This window comes from Pimephales promelas, chromosome 9 (genome assembly GCF_988280905.1).
Source record: "Pimephales promelas chromosome 9, fPimPro1.hap1.1, whole genome shotgun sequence".
NCBI classification, from domain to species: Eukaryota; Metazoa; Chordata; class Actinopteri; order Cypriniformes; family Leuciscidae; genus Pimephales; species Pimephales promelas.
This window is the reverse complement of record NC_142777.1, coordinates 32,433,965-32,449,153: the sequence shown is the minus strand read 5'-3', so window position 1 is coordinate 32,449,153 and position 15,189 is coordinate 32,433,965. Positions and strand designations below refer to the sequence as shown.

Sequence of the window (15,189 nt, the reverse complement as noted above, 5' to 3'; positions counted from 1 at the left end):
TGGTTTTTAGGGGTTTACATCTGGGAGTGATCCACAGTCAGGCAGATGCCGTGCGAAATCTAGCACAAGTCATCTCTGATCTCCCTGGAGAGGATGTACTCAACATGAGGAATGATCTCTATCAGGTAGGGCTGCTCAATTATGGCCAGAAATCATAATCATTGTTTTTTTGGTCAATATTGAAATCACGATAATTGGTAGGTGATATGATCAACGTCTTATTTTATGATGGGAGTTATTTTAGTAGGGATGCACAAAAAATGGCAATTTCAGTTTCGGTTTTAGCCAAGTCCAGCCCTAATTTTTTATTTATTTTGTTGCACCCCTAAATTTTAGATATCAGTGAAATTTCACAATTATCGATACTTCCGCAAACACTAATATTAAGTTAACTAATGTAGCTAAGTAAAAGATCCTCAAAACAGTTAGAGAAGACGAGTAAACAGTCAGCAATACTTCATTGTGTACATTAAAGGGATGGTTCACCCAAAAATGAAAATTCTGTCATCATTTACTCACCCTCAAGTTGTTCCAAACCTTTACGAGTTTGGCTTAGGGAGGAACGAAAGTGCTCTGGGCGGCAGCGGCACAACAATCGTTTTACCTCGATTATCTTGTTTTCATAATTTTGGAAGCCGAAATCAAAATCGAAAAACAATTTTGATTAACCGCACAGCCCTACGACCAGGTATACTAAAAACTCACACAATACTTTAAAAACAGGTTTTGTTTCTCACTACAACTGAGGCCTGTGAAATTTCCAAAAACTCAGTAGCCAATTAAATCCTCTGACACTTCTGTCCCAGACTCCTTTGCACCTCGCAGTGTTGACGCAGCAGAAAGAGGCAGTCGAGGCTTTACTGGAGGCTAAGGTGGACGTCACGCTGACAGATCGCCATGGAAACACGGCGCTTCACCTGGCGGCTCAACAGAAAGAGGAAAGCATGCTGCGATTGCTGCTAAAGCACAAGTCAGTGGCGCAGTTAACTAGCATGCCCAACACAGCAGGTACGCTGGACTTACTGTCTGAGAATCATTCATGCGTTCAAATGTTTTGGGCTCTGATTTTATGTTTATATGTGTGTGTTCAGGTCTCTGCGCGCTTCACCTGGCTGTACAGGCGAACAGTCTGAGTTGTGTGCGGGCCCTGTTGGATGGCGGGGCAGACGTGGAGGTTCAGGAGCTTACGTGTGGCCGCACAGCACTTCATCTGGCCACAGAGCTGGGAAACCTTTCCCTCGCCGGCTGCCTCCTGCTGGAGGTACTACTAACACCTCCATACATGATCAATGAGGCGGTGAATGGCTACTTTAGTGCAAATATTTCTATTATTTTAAAGTTTACTCTGCTGTTGTATTGTTTTTTCAACTGAAGCCCACTTATAAATGTTAATTAGTGTATATTTTAGGTGGTCATGACCTCACTAACTGTTAAAAGTTAACTTCACTTTCTCTTTAAGACTTTTATTGCTAAATAATGTCTGTTACAGTATGTTTGGCTAAACTTGTTTCATGTGAAATGAGTAACCCTTTCAAATTTATAAATACTTAATGGTTTAACTGCTGTTGGGGTCGGTGCATTTTTATATACATACATATATATATATATATATATATATATATATATATATTTATATTTATAAATATATATATATATATATATATATATATATATATTTATTTATATTTATAATATATATATATATATTTATATATATTTATATGTGTATATATATATACATTTATATGTATTTATATTTATTTATATTTATAATATATATATATATATATATAAACATATATACACGTGTGTGTGTGTGTGTGTGTGTATATATATATATATATACGTGTGTGTGTGTGTGTGTATATATATATATATATATATATATATATATATATATATAATTTAAAAAAAATATATGTTTGTTATTATTAATGTATAATATTTTTTAAAATCTTTTGCTTTTCTAATTTATTTTTTTTTTAGCAAAGATTAATATTTAGTAGCAGTCACATGATTCTTCAGAAATCATTCCAATATGCTGCTCAAGAAATATTTCTTATTATTATCGATGTTAAAAACAGTTGTGCTGCTCAATATTTTTGCGGAAACCTTGATGTTTTGTTTTCCGAGTTTTCTCTTTTCAAAAGAACAGCATTTATTTGAACTTATTTGTAACAGTTTAAATGTCTTTACTGTCTCTTTGGATCAATTTAATGCGTCCTTGCGGAGTAATTTCTTCAAAAATAATTATAAAATCTTACTGACCCGAAACTTTTGAATGGAGGTGCATATAACAACAAATATGGTCACATGATATATCACAGTATACACTGACAAGTCTGACATCATAGCCGTAGCGGTTTCTGAAGGACCAACAGTCAAACTCGACAGTGTAAAGAACTTAAATCTTATATATTAGAATATGAAGGACAATCTTATTTTCCATAAATCGCTTTGAAAGTGAAATATCTCTTGATGAATAACCCTGCACGTGTTACATTTTGTCCATGCAGGGTAACGCATATGTAGACAGCGTCACATATAACGGCTCCACTCCTCTGCACATTGCTGCAGGACGGGACTCAACCAAACTGAGCGCACTTCTAATGGCTGCAGGTGAGGAATTATGTGTGTCTTTGCATGCTGCCATTAATGTTTTATATATAGATCTGGTAGAATCATTCTAAAGCAAATTCATCATTTATTAAAGATGTTTCACGACTCACTGTTGTGTGCTTTGCTTTCAGGAGCAGATCCTCATAAGGAAAACTTTGAACCGCTGTTCTTTAAAGATGATGAGCTGTGTGGCACATGCGAGGATGAGGAAGAGGATGAAGGCTATATTCCTGGGACGACCCCTCTGAACATGGCAACTTCCCCAGAGGTTGGTTTCTCAAATGTGGGATGTAATGTATTTGTACTGCTGGTTGTGAAAATAACGTGTGGTCTGTTCTGTGCTGACAGGTGTATGATATTCTTAATGGAGAAGAGTATCAGCCCAACACTATCGTCGTTCCACCGCAAGGTATGAGCTCCTTGTTTTCTTGTCATGTTTAATTTTTTTAATTGTTCAGGGCATTTTTAGGTTCAAAAGGTTAAATGAATAAAATCTTGGCATGAAAGTTACATTTATTGTAGAAATATAATAATATAATTATGCTCAGCTCTAAATATTTAAAGCTACACTGTGTAACTCTTAGTTTATTCTTAGCTAAAAACACTTAGTTCTTTCAAAAATATATGTGCTCATTAATGTGTATTTACTTCGTTCAATTAATAAAGTATTCTCGTGAGTGTATATGCCATTGAAAATACATACGGGTGAGGGGTTCTAATGTCGGTCGCCATGTTGCCCCTCCATCTTGAATGTACATTAGCCAAAGAGGGACATACCCGTTAATTCAAGCTTCGCCTTTCGCGTTTACGTTTGAGTTGAACTGGAAGCCATGTTAATCTTGGACTACATTGGCCACCATAGGAGTTAAAACGAAATCGGAATTGAGAGGAACAGAAACTAATATTCACTGGATGGTCATATAACTTTTTACCACTAGATGGGGGTAAAAATCACACAGTGTAGCTTTAATAAACTATTTAAATACTCTTTATAAACCAATTAAAAAAAAAAACCTTATCCAGTTATCATGAAGTCAGTGGACTGGAAAAGTTGTGGATATTAATATAAAGGTGTGGGGACCTGACTGTTTATTTTCAGCTGCTGAAAATTGTAATGCTTTTAGCAAAAAGGAAAACTATTTTACTACTATGTACAGTACACTTCCATTCATACGTTTGGGGTTCGTACAAATTTTTTTTATTTTTTTGAGTCTCTTACGCTCGGCAAGGCTGCATTTATGTAATCAAAAATATTGCTATGTTTTTAAATATTATTACAATTTAATTTAATATTTAAATATGTAATTTATTCCTGTGATGGCAAAGCCGAATATTCAGCCATCATTACTCCAGTCTTCAGTGTCACATGATCCTTCAGAAATCATTCTGATATACTGATTTGATGCACAAGAAACATTTCTCATTATTATCAAACTTAAAAACAATACAATTTTGGTGAAAACCGTGATACTTGTTTTCAGGATTCAGCATTTATTTGAAATATTTAACTCTGTAAATGTCTTTACTGTGTAATTTAATGCATCTTTGCTGAACAAAAGTATCAAAAGCCCAAACTTTGGAAAGTTAGTGTGTGTTGAGAACACATGGCTCGTGTTGGCAGGTGACATGAAGAGCTTGAGCTCTGAAACGAAGCAGGATCTGTGCCAGGCACTGGAGGGGCAGACGGGAGGATGGGAGAGTCTGGCTCATGCTCTGGGGCTCGGGATCCTGACCAGCGCCTTCAGGCTCAGCTCCTGCCCGGCTGGAAAGCTGCTGGACAGCTACGAGGTAAACCAAATCACTTCCTTTTTTCAATCTTACAGAAACACTGGACGGTGGTAAGAAAAATAGTTAACGTTGGCGTGAAACGGAAGTTGAGTTGAGTAATTTTTTCATTGTCGTGACGTATATCCGAGTGAAACGGCTTCTGAAATTAGGAAAAAAATGTAGGGCAGGGGTTGATTTCGTCCTTCGGGGATTGATTGGATCGTTGGAGGTTGGGTGTTGCAAACGAATGCGATTCTCTGAGAGGCGGTGCACTGTTTTTGTTTGTCTCAGTCAGGAACGGCCTGATGTTGTGCATTGCAAACCTGACATAATTTTCATATGACATTAAAGATATGAATTCCTCTAATACTATCTATATCAGTACGCTGAACTGTTATTTTTTTGTGCTTCCTGTTGTTGTTCTGGTTTCAGCTGCTAATCATCTGTCTCCTTCAGGTGTCTGGAGGAACGGTGCATGAGCTGCTGGAGGGACTGAAGCATGTTGGGAACAGCAGTGCTGTTAGTTTACTCCAGGCTGTGTGTAAGGAGCCTGAAGCAGTCCAAACCACACCTCAGCTCACAGGTAATATTGTTTGATATGTGTGGTCTAAGTAGTTGAGAAGCCAAACGTTGTTGGTTTTAGCCCATGAACCATTACCATTGTGTCCAACTTTCCAACCGTTACCAACTTTTCCACTGTAAGTCCCTTTGGTTATGTTAGTAAATGAGTAATTTGTCAAATAATATTAAAAAGAAAATCTGATCAGATACGCTTCGTTTAAAGCCATTGTAACATTAAACAAAAAACTGACAACACACTGACATTCAAATGTCTGGGGTCTAGATTTTTTTTTTTTTTTTTTTAAAGACATTTTATGCTCACCAAGGCTGAATTTATTTTTTCAAAAATTCAAAATAGTAATATTGTGAAATTGTGTAATTTATTCCTGTGACGGTAAAGCTATTCATTATTTATGCGTCAAATGATCCTTCAGAAATCACTCTAATATGCTGATTTGCTGCTCAAGAAACATGCAATTCTACGTGACTCTCCTATTCGAACTCGTTCATCAAAATGAATGAATCTTTTCCAGAGTCAACTTATTCATTTTGTTCGTTGAATGAACCAAATGACATGAAAAAAGATTCGTTCATTTTGATAAACGAGTTCGAACAGGAGAGTCACGAACGTGCATCACAGAACAGAGCAAGGCGACCATTTGAGCTTATAAAACTTAAACTTTGTTGTTGTTTTTTTTTAAATGAGCGACCGTTTCACTTGATAAGACCCTTATTCATCGTCTGAAATCGATCGTTTCACTTGATAAGACCCTTATTCATCGTCTGAAATCGTTTAAAGCCCTTTGAACAGTTTGCACTGAAAAAGTTTTTTTTAAAAGTGAACTACTCCTTTAATATTTTGTCTTGTGTACCAGAACATAAACCTCAAAGATTCATGTTCTCAAAAGGTATTTTTTGCTCATTGGTGAGTCATTTTAGATCTTTTCCCAAGAGCACGTCGTCATTGTGACATTTCGTAGAATGAGTGAGATTTTGGACTGAGAGGTTGTTGTTTTTTTGTCCCACAATATGGTTTGTAAAAACCCCCAGATTAAATCAGTGTCAGTCTCGATCCCCTCTCTCCGTAACAATAATATCACATTGTGGTTCTGACATCACCTCGTGTGCACTCAAGCATGATGTCAACAAAACAGCACTGCCACTGCATTCTAAAGGAGTTCCCCTCGGTCTCAGGGTGACCCGACACATTGCTGTAGTGTTCGCTTACAGTGATGTCTGTTTCGGGGGGAAGTGGACACTTGAGAGGGGGATTCCCAGGAACAGAAGTGAAAGCCAGATATGGCACTTCTGGTTTTCGTTTCTGGCGCAGTTTCTTTGAAACAAGTCTTTCCACCTTGCTGTCTGATTTGAAGGTTTCGTCATCAGGGTTCAGTGAGCATGTGTAAGCCAGTAGGGGAAAGTTTTCTTCTTGTTGTTTTTTTTGTCTCGGTTTCCTTCTCGTGGTTGTCCATATTGTTGTGCCACGTTGTTGTTTTTTTTTGTTGTTCAATAAATAGAGTGGGGTTCAAAAGAGACCTCATGAAATTTGGGATTCTAAATCTGGAAACAAATGTTTTAGGAAACATTATGATGTGAAATATTTCATATTCTGAGGATTGTTGTTATTAATGCAAAATAGGGACAAACCAAATATTCTGACTTATTTTATTTTTAAATTACTCTTTTAACTTGTCACTCAAGTGGTTGACCTGGTGATATTAGTTTTTTTATGTATTTATTTTGCAAACTTTTAGACCTATCTGTAATTAAACTTAATAATAATCAAATAATATATTACAATTGCTTGTGGTTTATGATTGCCAAGCAAACACAATGATCAAAAAGAAACAGTTTTAGCACAGTATTATATAATTAATTTTATAAACGTCATAGTTTGTGTATATTGGCAATTTCATTTGAACATTTTCTTTTTATAAAACAACTTTTATGACATTTTTACTCTATATAAAGGTAGTAGTAACACTTTACAATAAGGTTCATTAGTTAACATTAATTAATGTATTAAAAAACATGAACTAACCATGAGCAATCCATTTGTTAGTGTATTTGTTCATCTTTGTTTACATTCGTTAATAAAAATATAAAGCTGTTCATTGTTAGTTCATAGTGCATTAAATAATGTTAACAATATTTTCATAAAGTATTAGTAAATGTTGAAATTAACAAAGATTAATAAATGCTGTATATGTGCGGTTCATGTTAACTAATGTTAAGTTAAGTCAAGTCACCTTTATTTATATAGCGCTTTTTACAATACAGATTGTATCAAAGCAGCTTCACAGTGATAACATGGAAATAATGCAACACAGATCAATAATATTGTTGAATATTAAATGTCCCCAACTAAGCAAGCCAAAAGCCAAGGAAACAGTGGCAAGGAACCAAAACTCCATCAGGGACAGAATGGAGAAAAAAAAAAACCTTGGGAGAACCCGGGCTCAGTCCTCTGGCCAACAGTGTGTGATTCGGGTAGAATTTGATCGAAACATTAAAAATATTTTGTCCATTTCCATCTGTTTGGAAGTCAAAGTAATCACGCCGGTTTGGAGACGAGATGTTGAGGATCAGTGCCGATGGCTGCCGTGTCGATGAGGTCGGCACTTAAGGATGGGTCCAGGCCATGGGATGGGTCCCTCGGGATAAACAGAGAAACTAATATTAACGTAGACACCATCCTTCTTATAATGTACCAAGTACATCAGGATTTACGGGACGTGTTCCCGGTTCCAGGCAGCTGATCTAAACTATGCAGCACTCTAATTTTGAATTAAGGTAGTCTATAGTGTGTTATGTGTAAGCTAGGCCAAAGAGATGTGTTTTTAGTCTAAATTTGAACTGACAGTGTGTCTGCTTCCCTGACAATGTTAGGAAGATTGTTTCAGAGTTTTGGTGCTAAATAGGAAAAGGATCTCCCGCCTGCAGTTGATTTCAATATTCTAGGCATTATCAACTTTTGAGATCGCAATAGATGTGAAGGACTATAATGCATTAAGAGCTCGCTCAAGTACTGCAGAGCTAAACCGTTTAGTGCTTTGTAAGTAATCAGCAATATTTTACAATTTATACAATGTTTAATAGGCAGCCAATGCAGGGTTGACAGAACCAGGCTAATATGGTCATACTTCCTGGTTCTGGTAAGAACTCGAGCGGCTGCGTTTTGAACTAGCTGAAGTTTGTTTATTAAGCGTGCAGGGCAACCACCCACAATAATCTAGCCTTGATGTCATGAACGCATGAACTAATTGTTTCGTATTTGTCAATAAGAGCATATGGCGTAATTTAGATGTATTTTTTAAGATGGAAAAATGCGGTTTTACAGATAACTAACGAAAGTAGTTATATTCTATATAAATAAAATGTGTTTTTGATATATAATCAGGGAAAAGATTTGAAATGATTCTATGGTGATATTAATATTTTTTTCTCAGGTCCAGGGCTCTGTAAGTCCATTCAGGCTTTGACACTGGGCCCCCATCAGGAGGAGAGTGGGATATGTGACAGCGGGGTGGAGACCTCTTTCTAGAGCCACAGCTTTGGTCTCGCCGACTCCAAACACAATCGCACAAACTGAGGCCTGACCCTAAAGACCAGCTTCTCCCTCCTCACTACAGCAGCAGTGCCACTCAACCTCAGGACACGCCTCCAACACCTTTGATTGGCCACCACCCTCTGTGGATGCTGCTCAGCCACGCCCAAAATGCAAATGAGCTCTGAACTCTGAGGAGTCTTTAAGCTGGGGAGTCCCCTGGCCATGGGGATTTTATTCTCTTTTTTTTAGCTTTTTAATATTAATAATACCAAAAAGCACTTATTTGAAAATGTATTGTTTTCCTTTTATAAGAGCTATATTATCTTTAAATTGCCATAATATAGCTTTTAAAGGGTATATTAAAGTGGCTGTTTTCATTCGTGCTTAAGCTGAACAATGACATCCACAACTAAATATTTAGTTGGTTATGATGTCTTGGACATTATTAGATTCTCAGGCCTGATTTGCAAAAAAGAAAAAAGAAAAAAAAAACATTTCTTGCTTGAATTTCTTGCAACTATTTCCTTTGTTAATGTATTTTAACAAACAATCCGATTTAAGAACAGCACCTTCAGTTTAGATAACCAATTATGCAGACTTCCTCATAGTCATCTGCTTGCAAAGGATTTTCTCTTGGAACAGCAATGCAATGACATACAGGAAGAGGAAGAGAGGAAAAGGAGGTCTACTGGGTTATTATGACCCTCTGGACCAATCAAATCTGTTGGATGATGGAAAAAGTTCTTCCCTTCATATTCAACCTTTCAGCTGTTATTTAGGTTGGCGATGGATTTTATTTTGCATTTAGTGGTGCTAACGGGTTGTGATAAAAAAAATAATAAGCTTTGAGAGATTATTCTCCCTTCCACTTGTTTGATTGGTTAAAAAAAAAACAGAAGGGTCAGTCCTAAGCAGTGATTGGAGTGTGTGTGTGTGTGTGTGTGGATAGCTTCAACCAGATGCCTCAAGTGCCCTTAAAGAAATATTTTTGTTGTTACATTTTTATCATTCTGTTTAAAAAAAAGTGAACTGTCATTCCCTTCTGTTGTGTGTGTGTGAACTGTAGAAGACAAAACATCACTCCGATATTCTGCTAATGTAGAATCAGTTCTATTCATGCATCACAGAATATTTGTGTCCCAGATCAGCTGTCTTTCTTTTTGCTTTATGAAATGTTCTAAACATGGCCTCTGACCTTTGAACTGACTTGGGGACTCGCGTCACCAAAATGCTTTTAGCCTCCGTGATATTATTCATACTACAGTAAATAATGTTCCAATAACCATCCAAAACCCCAGGCTAAAGGTTTGACAGGCACTGTAATGTATTTTTGGCTGTAAATTGGTATTTATGTCTGTAACCTGTGAAGCAGTGTTGTACAGAGGGAAAATTGTTTGTGCTTTGTTACTGGTTTTATTGTGATACTTTTTATAATAAAACGATCCATTGTGTACTACTGTTTTGAAATTTTATTTTACATCACCTGTACTTTTCAGACTATCCATATTGCATACAAATTTGATACAGCAATTTTCATTTTGCCGCTTGTTGTGATGTGTTTTGTAAAATCACCAGCAGATGGAGTCCTTTCTTACTTTTTAAAACATCCGATTAATTATCTGAATTCTCATAATACCTCATGTATTTTCACTTTTATATTATAGTCTTAAGCTCATTAAAATTGCAATAGGACAACAGTAAGCCTAACAATAAAGTATAACTTATCATTTATATACTGTAATAGACAATATTTTTCATTAACTATTATTTTTCAACCCAGTTGTCCTTTTTTTTTTCTTTTAGCAATTTAGTTGCCATAAGTATAAACATAATGTTAAATGTGTATGCAGTATGTTTTTGTCCTAATGAATGTGTTAGCATCTGATACTGAGTGAAAAAACTACTCACAAATTAACATATACTGAAGGCTATTCTACAATGAGTGCCATCCACATACATTTATAAAACATGCTCTTTTTAAACATCATTCTATAAAAAGGAACTGAAGAAAAAACGTGATTATTCAATGTAATTTAAAATTTGTATATTTGTTTGTTTTACAGTTTACGAAGACAAACCTGAATCCTTGGTTGACAAATGACAATCACTGCATCACTATCACTACAGCATTGCTTCCTCATTGAGCTCAGAACAATCTACCATTGAAATTTAGTCCCGGGCCCTGTGGATTTTAGCAACATTGGGCCTACACTATTATTTCAGGTATGTTAAAGGCGTGTCATCAATGTGTTTAGCAATCTGAGAAACACGTAAAAGAAATGTATATGATAACAGGAAGCATGGCTACAAAGAGCTGTGACCACCCAATCTGTTGTTGATTGTATCTGTCTGAAGGTTTAGCTACACTTCGGGGACCAAATTGCCTACAGAAGTTAAATCTGACAAAGCCTTCTTCTGGGGATGTCCCCACACAAGTTAAAAAAAAAACTTTTTTATTATACTACTCTATGACATAAAACACTTTATATGACTAAGTAAGCAGCCAGGAGGGCGTGGAACTCTCACATCTGCAGAACATCATGATGTACTGCGAGCGTCGACGTCACAACGGAATTCCGCATTCTAAAAACAGCCTGTGGATCCAGCTTGGAGCTCTTGTGTGTGTGTGTGTGTGTGGCAAGCTGTGTAAACATTTCGCCTGATAACTTTACAGTGTAATATTATTATATAGCCAACTACGTCTTTTTTTGTATTACTAATAGGTAAGCTTGTTTCAGCCAATGAAAAAAAAATATTCAAAAGTAGGTCTAATCGCGACCTTTTTTCTTATGACTGAGTGATATCAGAGAATGTCTGGTGATATACATGGATTTCTCGGCGACGTCATCACTGCTGCTTGCGCACGCAACCAGGGGCAAAACACCTGCGGTCTTATTATTTTGTTTTTTGTTTCAAACGAAAAAACAAACTATCAAAACGTACACGGACCGTCTTCGTACCTGAGTAAAGGGTTTAGCCTAGTACCATAGTGGTGGTGTTGTCGCTAGTGAAGAAACCGGAATGGTTGTGGCCCGTCAGGCCCGATCATCGGCCGGAACCATATATATACGACCAATGTTTCCACGCGAACCCCTTTTGATGGTGCACCGGCTCACGGGACTCCCGTATCAAACAAACAAACAAAAACAACGGTAAGAATAAACTTAAACTAAACGTTAAAGAGTGTGCGCACTTAACTCCAAACGAACGTTTAAATAAAGTTTATTAAACCAATATAATGTTGTGTATTCTTTACTGTAAACAAATTCCATTAAATAAAAAGTCAAACTGACCTGACCCAGGCTCACCAACATCCGCCACAGTCACGTCTAGTCTTAACAGCTTTTAGTTACATCGTTTAGGAACCGTTAACTATGAACTAAATTAATATTGTTATTACTTGTAGAGTTACCGGACATTTTCTCACCGGATCCCAACTCCCAACATGCACAGCTGCACACGCACACACATCTGTCCTACATCAGCGTTACATTATCTCATCCCATCTCACCAACAGTTTAATACTCGCACATCCAAACGTAGTCAGAAAAGGGCCTCATCTTCTTTCTGATCGCATGAACGTTACGAAACAACAGTCGCCCACAAATATGTGTAGGCCCTATCAATAATTTTTTCTTTTTTTATATTGTTTTTAAAAAAAATCAGAGTTCAGAGAAGGAACGGACTATTTTCTTTAGCGGAAGCAATACAGTCATTTTTAAATCAATAAACTGCTTTTTAAATCAATATTTTGTTACATTATTGATTTATTTGGTAGGTTGCCATCATGTAATAAGTGGGATAATGTATATTGAATACAAAAAGCTTAAAAAATTAACAACCGCATCGCTATACATTATCCCTTACATAGCCTATATTATATTTTTATAGATAGCCTACTGACTGTACACATCACATACTGTGACTTGTTGTGTTTAGTGCAGTTGTGACTGGCTTATAGAACCGAGGCAGGTATCATCCTAAAATTTCTTGAATGTCTTCAGTGTAATCTGATTCTTTTTATACAATAAAAACACTATTAGAATTAAAATAACTGCAAAAAAAAATCCCTCTGCACGTGCACCAAGGTCACTCGCATAAAAGGCCTCTCCATCTTAAAGTCCCCGTGAACCGGAAGTTGCAAACGATTTTTCTCCAGTGCTGTGACGTATTTCCAAGTGAAACGGAATATTGAACAGAGGGCAGGGTTTTACTCTAGCGCTCCTCCTCTCCATCTCTCGCTCATAGCAAACTAACGGTTTGAGGGGAGTGGTTAAGCGTTTCCCCACCCAAGTTGTGAAACCTACGTCATCAGAAAAAGAAACCGTTCCAGACCGGAAGTAACTTTTCAGATTTTGATTAAAGATTACCAAGGTAAAACATTTTTTTAAATATATTTTTACTTGCACAGATTAATTGTTCACCACAAGACTAGTTGTAGCGACAATTGACCATCTTGTCACTCAGAGGTGTTTGTAGGGATATCTGACGCGTGGCTCCTAAACAAACTCACTTCAGTCCAGTACTTCATTTACACAGTTTATTTTGGTTTCAGCTCAGATGCTCAAACAGCTTGCCATCACCAGTTATCATGTCCTCTCTTGATCTTGACACGGTCAAAAATTGTTTGCTTCCCATTACACCTGGCTTCTCTTACTCGTTGGTTACCTTTATACCAAATAAAACCCATACTCCACCCAGTGTTCACCAGTGGAAATACAACAGACATTAAATGAACATAACGTCAGAGTTTATTCACCCATAACAAATGTACATAATATCAGAGTTTTAAAATCAAACATTTTAAAAGAGAACAATATATCACTGTTGTTTAAACCAATGAGCATTAAGCTGTGTCGTCAGCAAGTCGTTTCCCTTCACGCAGTCAGTGGAGAGCAACTGCGCGCGACTGCAGAAGCCGACACTTCGGCCTTGGTCCTAAGCCTTCCACAGATGATTTATATTTATAAAAAATACATAAAAGACTGCTTAACATATTGCTATCAGGATATGAGGAGACTTTCAACCAGCATAACAAAAATGTTTCTGCAGTGAATCACTTGCATGTAGGTTCGCCTCAGGATACTAGTAATTTCAAATGAATATTAAAACGGCTTGCCATAGCTGAGGCTGCTGGTGTGAAGCTCGTGTGAATATGTGTTTCTCTCTCTGGCCGGAGCTCTACTATAGGCGGAAGTTACAGGCGTTTTGTGTTGATCTCTTCAGCTGAGAAAGTGAAAATCATCGTAAATGATAAGCAGCAGGCGTTTTATAACGTTTAAAACCTCCGCGCATCACATAAGTGGACGCGGTGGCTTTATTTTCCCTCATGCATTTGCAGACTGCGCTGGTTGTCGTCGATAAAGGCAGACTGGCATATTTATTGAGTTTGATGTCTGGTTAGATGGTCAGATAGTGACGCTCATTCAGTAACTAACTCGCGCTTTGATCGGAACGTTTGGACATTTTGTTACAGTGATTCATTGTAGTGCGTTTCCGACTCTGATACACTGTAGCGGAGAGAAGAAACATTCACTTTATTCAGTGATGACTCGATTGGGTTTAACATAACTGCCAAATCACATATGTGACTTTCACAACAACCGATCTCGTGGAGCATTTTCTCTTTGAGCTGGATTTTCCATTGGAACCGACAGAGATGGCAGACAGCGGTCGGATGAAGATCGACAGCCCAAGCTCGAGCCCCGGACCCGGGAGGAAAAAGGCGCAGCAGTCGCCCGGTTCAAAGGCGCGGTACTCTGTCAACGCTCCCGGACACTGCTTTCGAAAAGTGACCCTGACCAAACCGACCTTCTGCCATCACTGCAGCGACTTCATATGGGGGATTGTTGGGTTTGTTTGTGAAGGTAAGAATCTTCACTTGGTCGGCATGTTTCATTCAGCAAAGCAATGTCAACAAAGTGCTCTTACTAAAAACAACAAAACTGCTGTGGTAGAATTATGGCACATAGTGATGGTATTAGACGACACTATTATGGTAATTTGCTATGTACCTTACTAGTATTGGATGAATACTCTCATAAACATCCTAAAAACACAATATTTGTCAGAATATATTTGGGGTCATTTGACTATTTCATTCAAAATGCAAGTGCTTGTGTTCCAAATTAAAATTTGCCCATACCACTTTGATTGACAATTTTGATTGGCAGATTGTTATCTGTGCACGTGCCATCCTGGAAAGGGAAGGGATGAAGAAGGTGTGTTAGAAAATATATGGAGGATTTCAAGCAAATCAGTCTCTCCCCTCTACACCTCCCTCTTGACAGAATCGAATCGCTTGTCTACTAACATGGGGAAGACAGATTGATGCAGATCGATCCAACACACTCCTCCTGTTGGACAGGAATCTGTGCGGACACTTTGATGAGGTCCATCTCTAATTGATGGAGGCCGGTGAGAGTGAGAGAAGATCTGTACCATTCTCACTTCTGTTAGTTAGATACTAAGCGTCAGTTTTGTTCTTTACAGAGCTGCTCAGTTGGGTAAACAATAAGCTAGTAGCTCTCTTTAGATTAGGCTTTAATTCAAACCAATGGACAATCCGTCAACAAATCTCTAATGGCTCATTGATCACCTTTTGCAGTATCCAAACCTATAATAGCCCAGATTACAATGAGTTATAAAGTGCAGATCAACATGCATTCCCTTATTCACTGATAAACTTCCCA

The 15,189-nt window shown here is 37.4% G+C and overlaps 2 protein-coding genes across 4 annotated transcripts in view; both read left to right on the top strand.

The window, feature by feature from the left end:
• Positions 1-8,955, top strand: part of nfkb1 (nuclear factor of kappa light polypeptide gene enhancer in B-cells 1) — a 39,120-nt gene extending 30,165 nt beyond the window's left edge. For all 3 annotated transcript variants that reach the window (XM_039648866.2, XM_089135018.1, XM_039648865.2), the window contains 9 exons: positions 11-125; positions 807-1,008; positions 1,092-1,261; positions 2,517-2,619; positions 2,751-2,887; positions 2,968-3,028; positions 4,241-4,407; positions 4,843-4,969; positions 8,397-8,955. In XM_039648866.2, coding sequence (XP_039504800.2) covers positions 11-125; positions 807-1,008; positions 1,092-1,261; positions 2,517-2,619; positions 2,751-2,887; positions 2,968-3,028; positions 4,241-4,407; positions 4,843-4,969; positions 8,397-8,491 — 1,177 coding nt within the window. In that variant the 3' untranslated portion in view covers positions 8,492-8,955. The remainder of the gene's footprint in view (positions 1-10; positions 126-806; positions 1,009-1,091; positions 1,262-2,516; positions 2,620-2,750; positions 2,888-2,967; positions 3,029-4,240; positions 4,408-4,842; positions 4,970-8,396) is intronic.
• A 4,551-nt stretch (positions 8,956-13,506) lies between these two features.
• The window catches only part of dgkq (diacylglycerol kinase theta), a 38,325-nt gene continuing 36,642 nt past the window's right edge, over positions 13,507-15,189 (top strand). Inside the window, exon 1 of the mRNA XM_089135017.1 lies at positions 13,507-14,364. Within this exon, the coding sequence (XP_088991143.1) occupies positions 14,157-14,364 (208 nt within the window). The 5' untranslated portion in view covers positions 13,507-14,156. The remainder of the gene's footprint in view (positions 14,365-15,189) is intronic.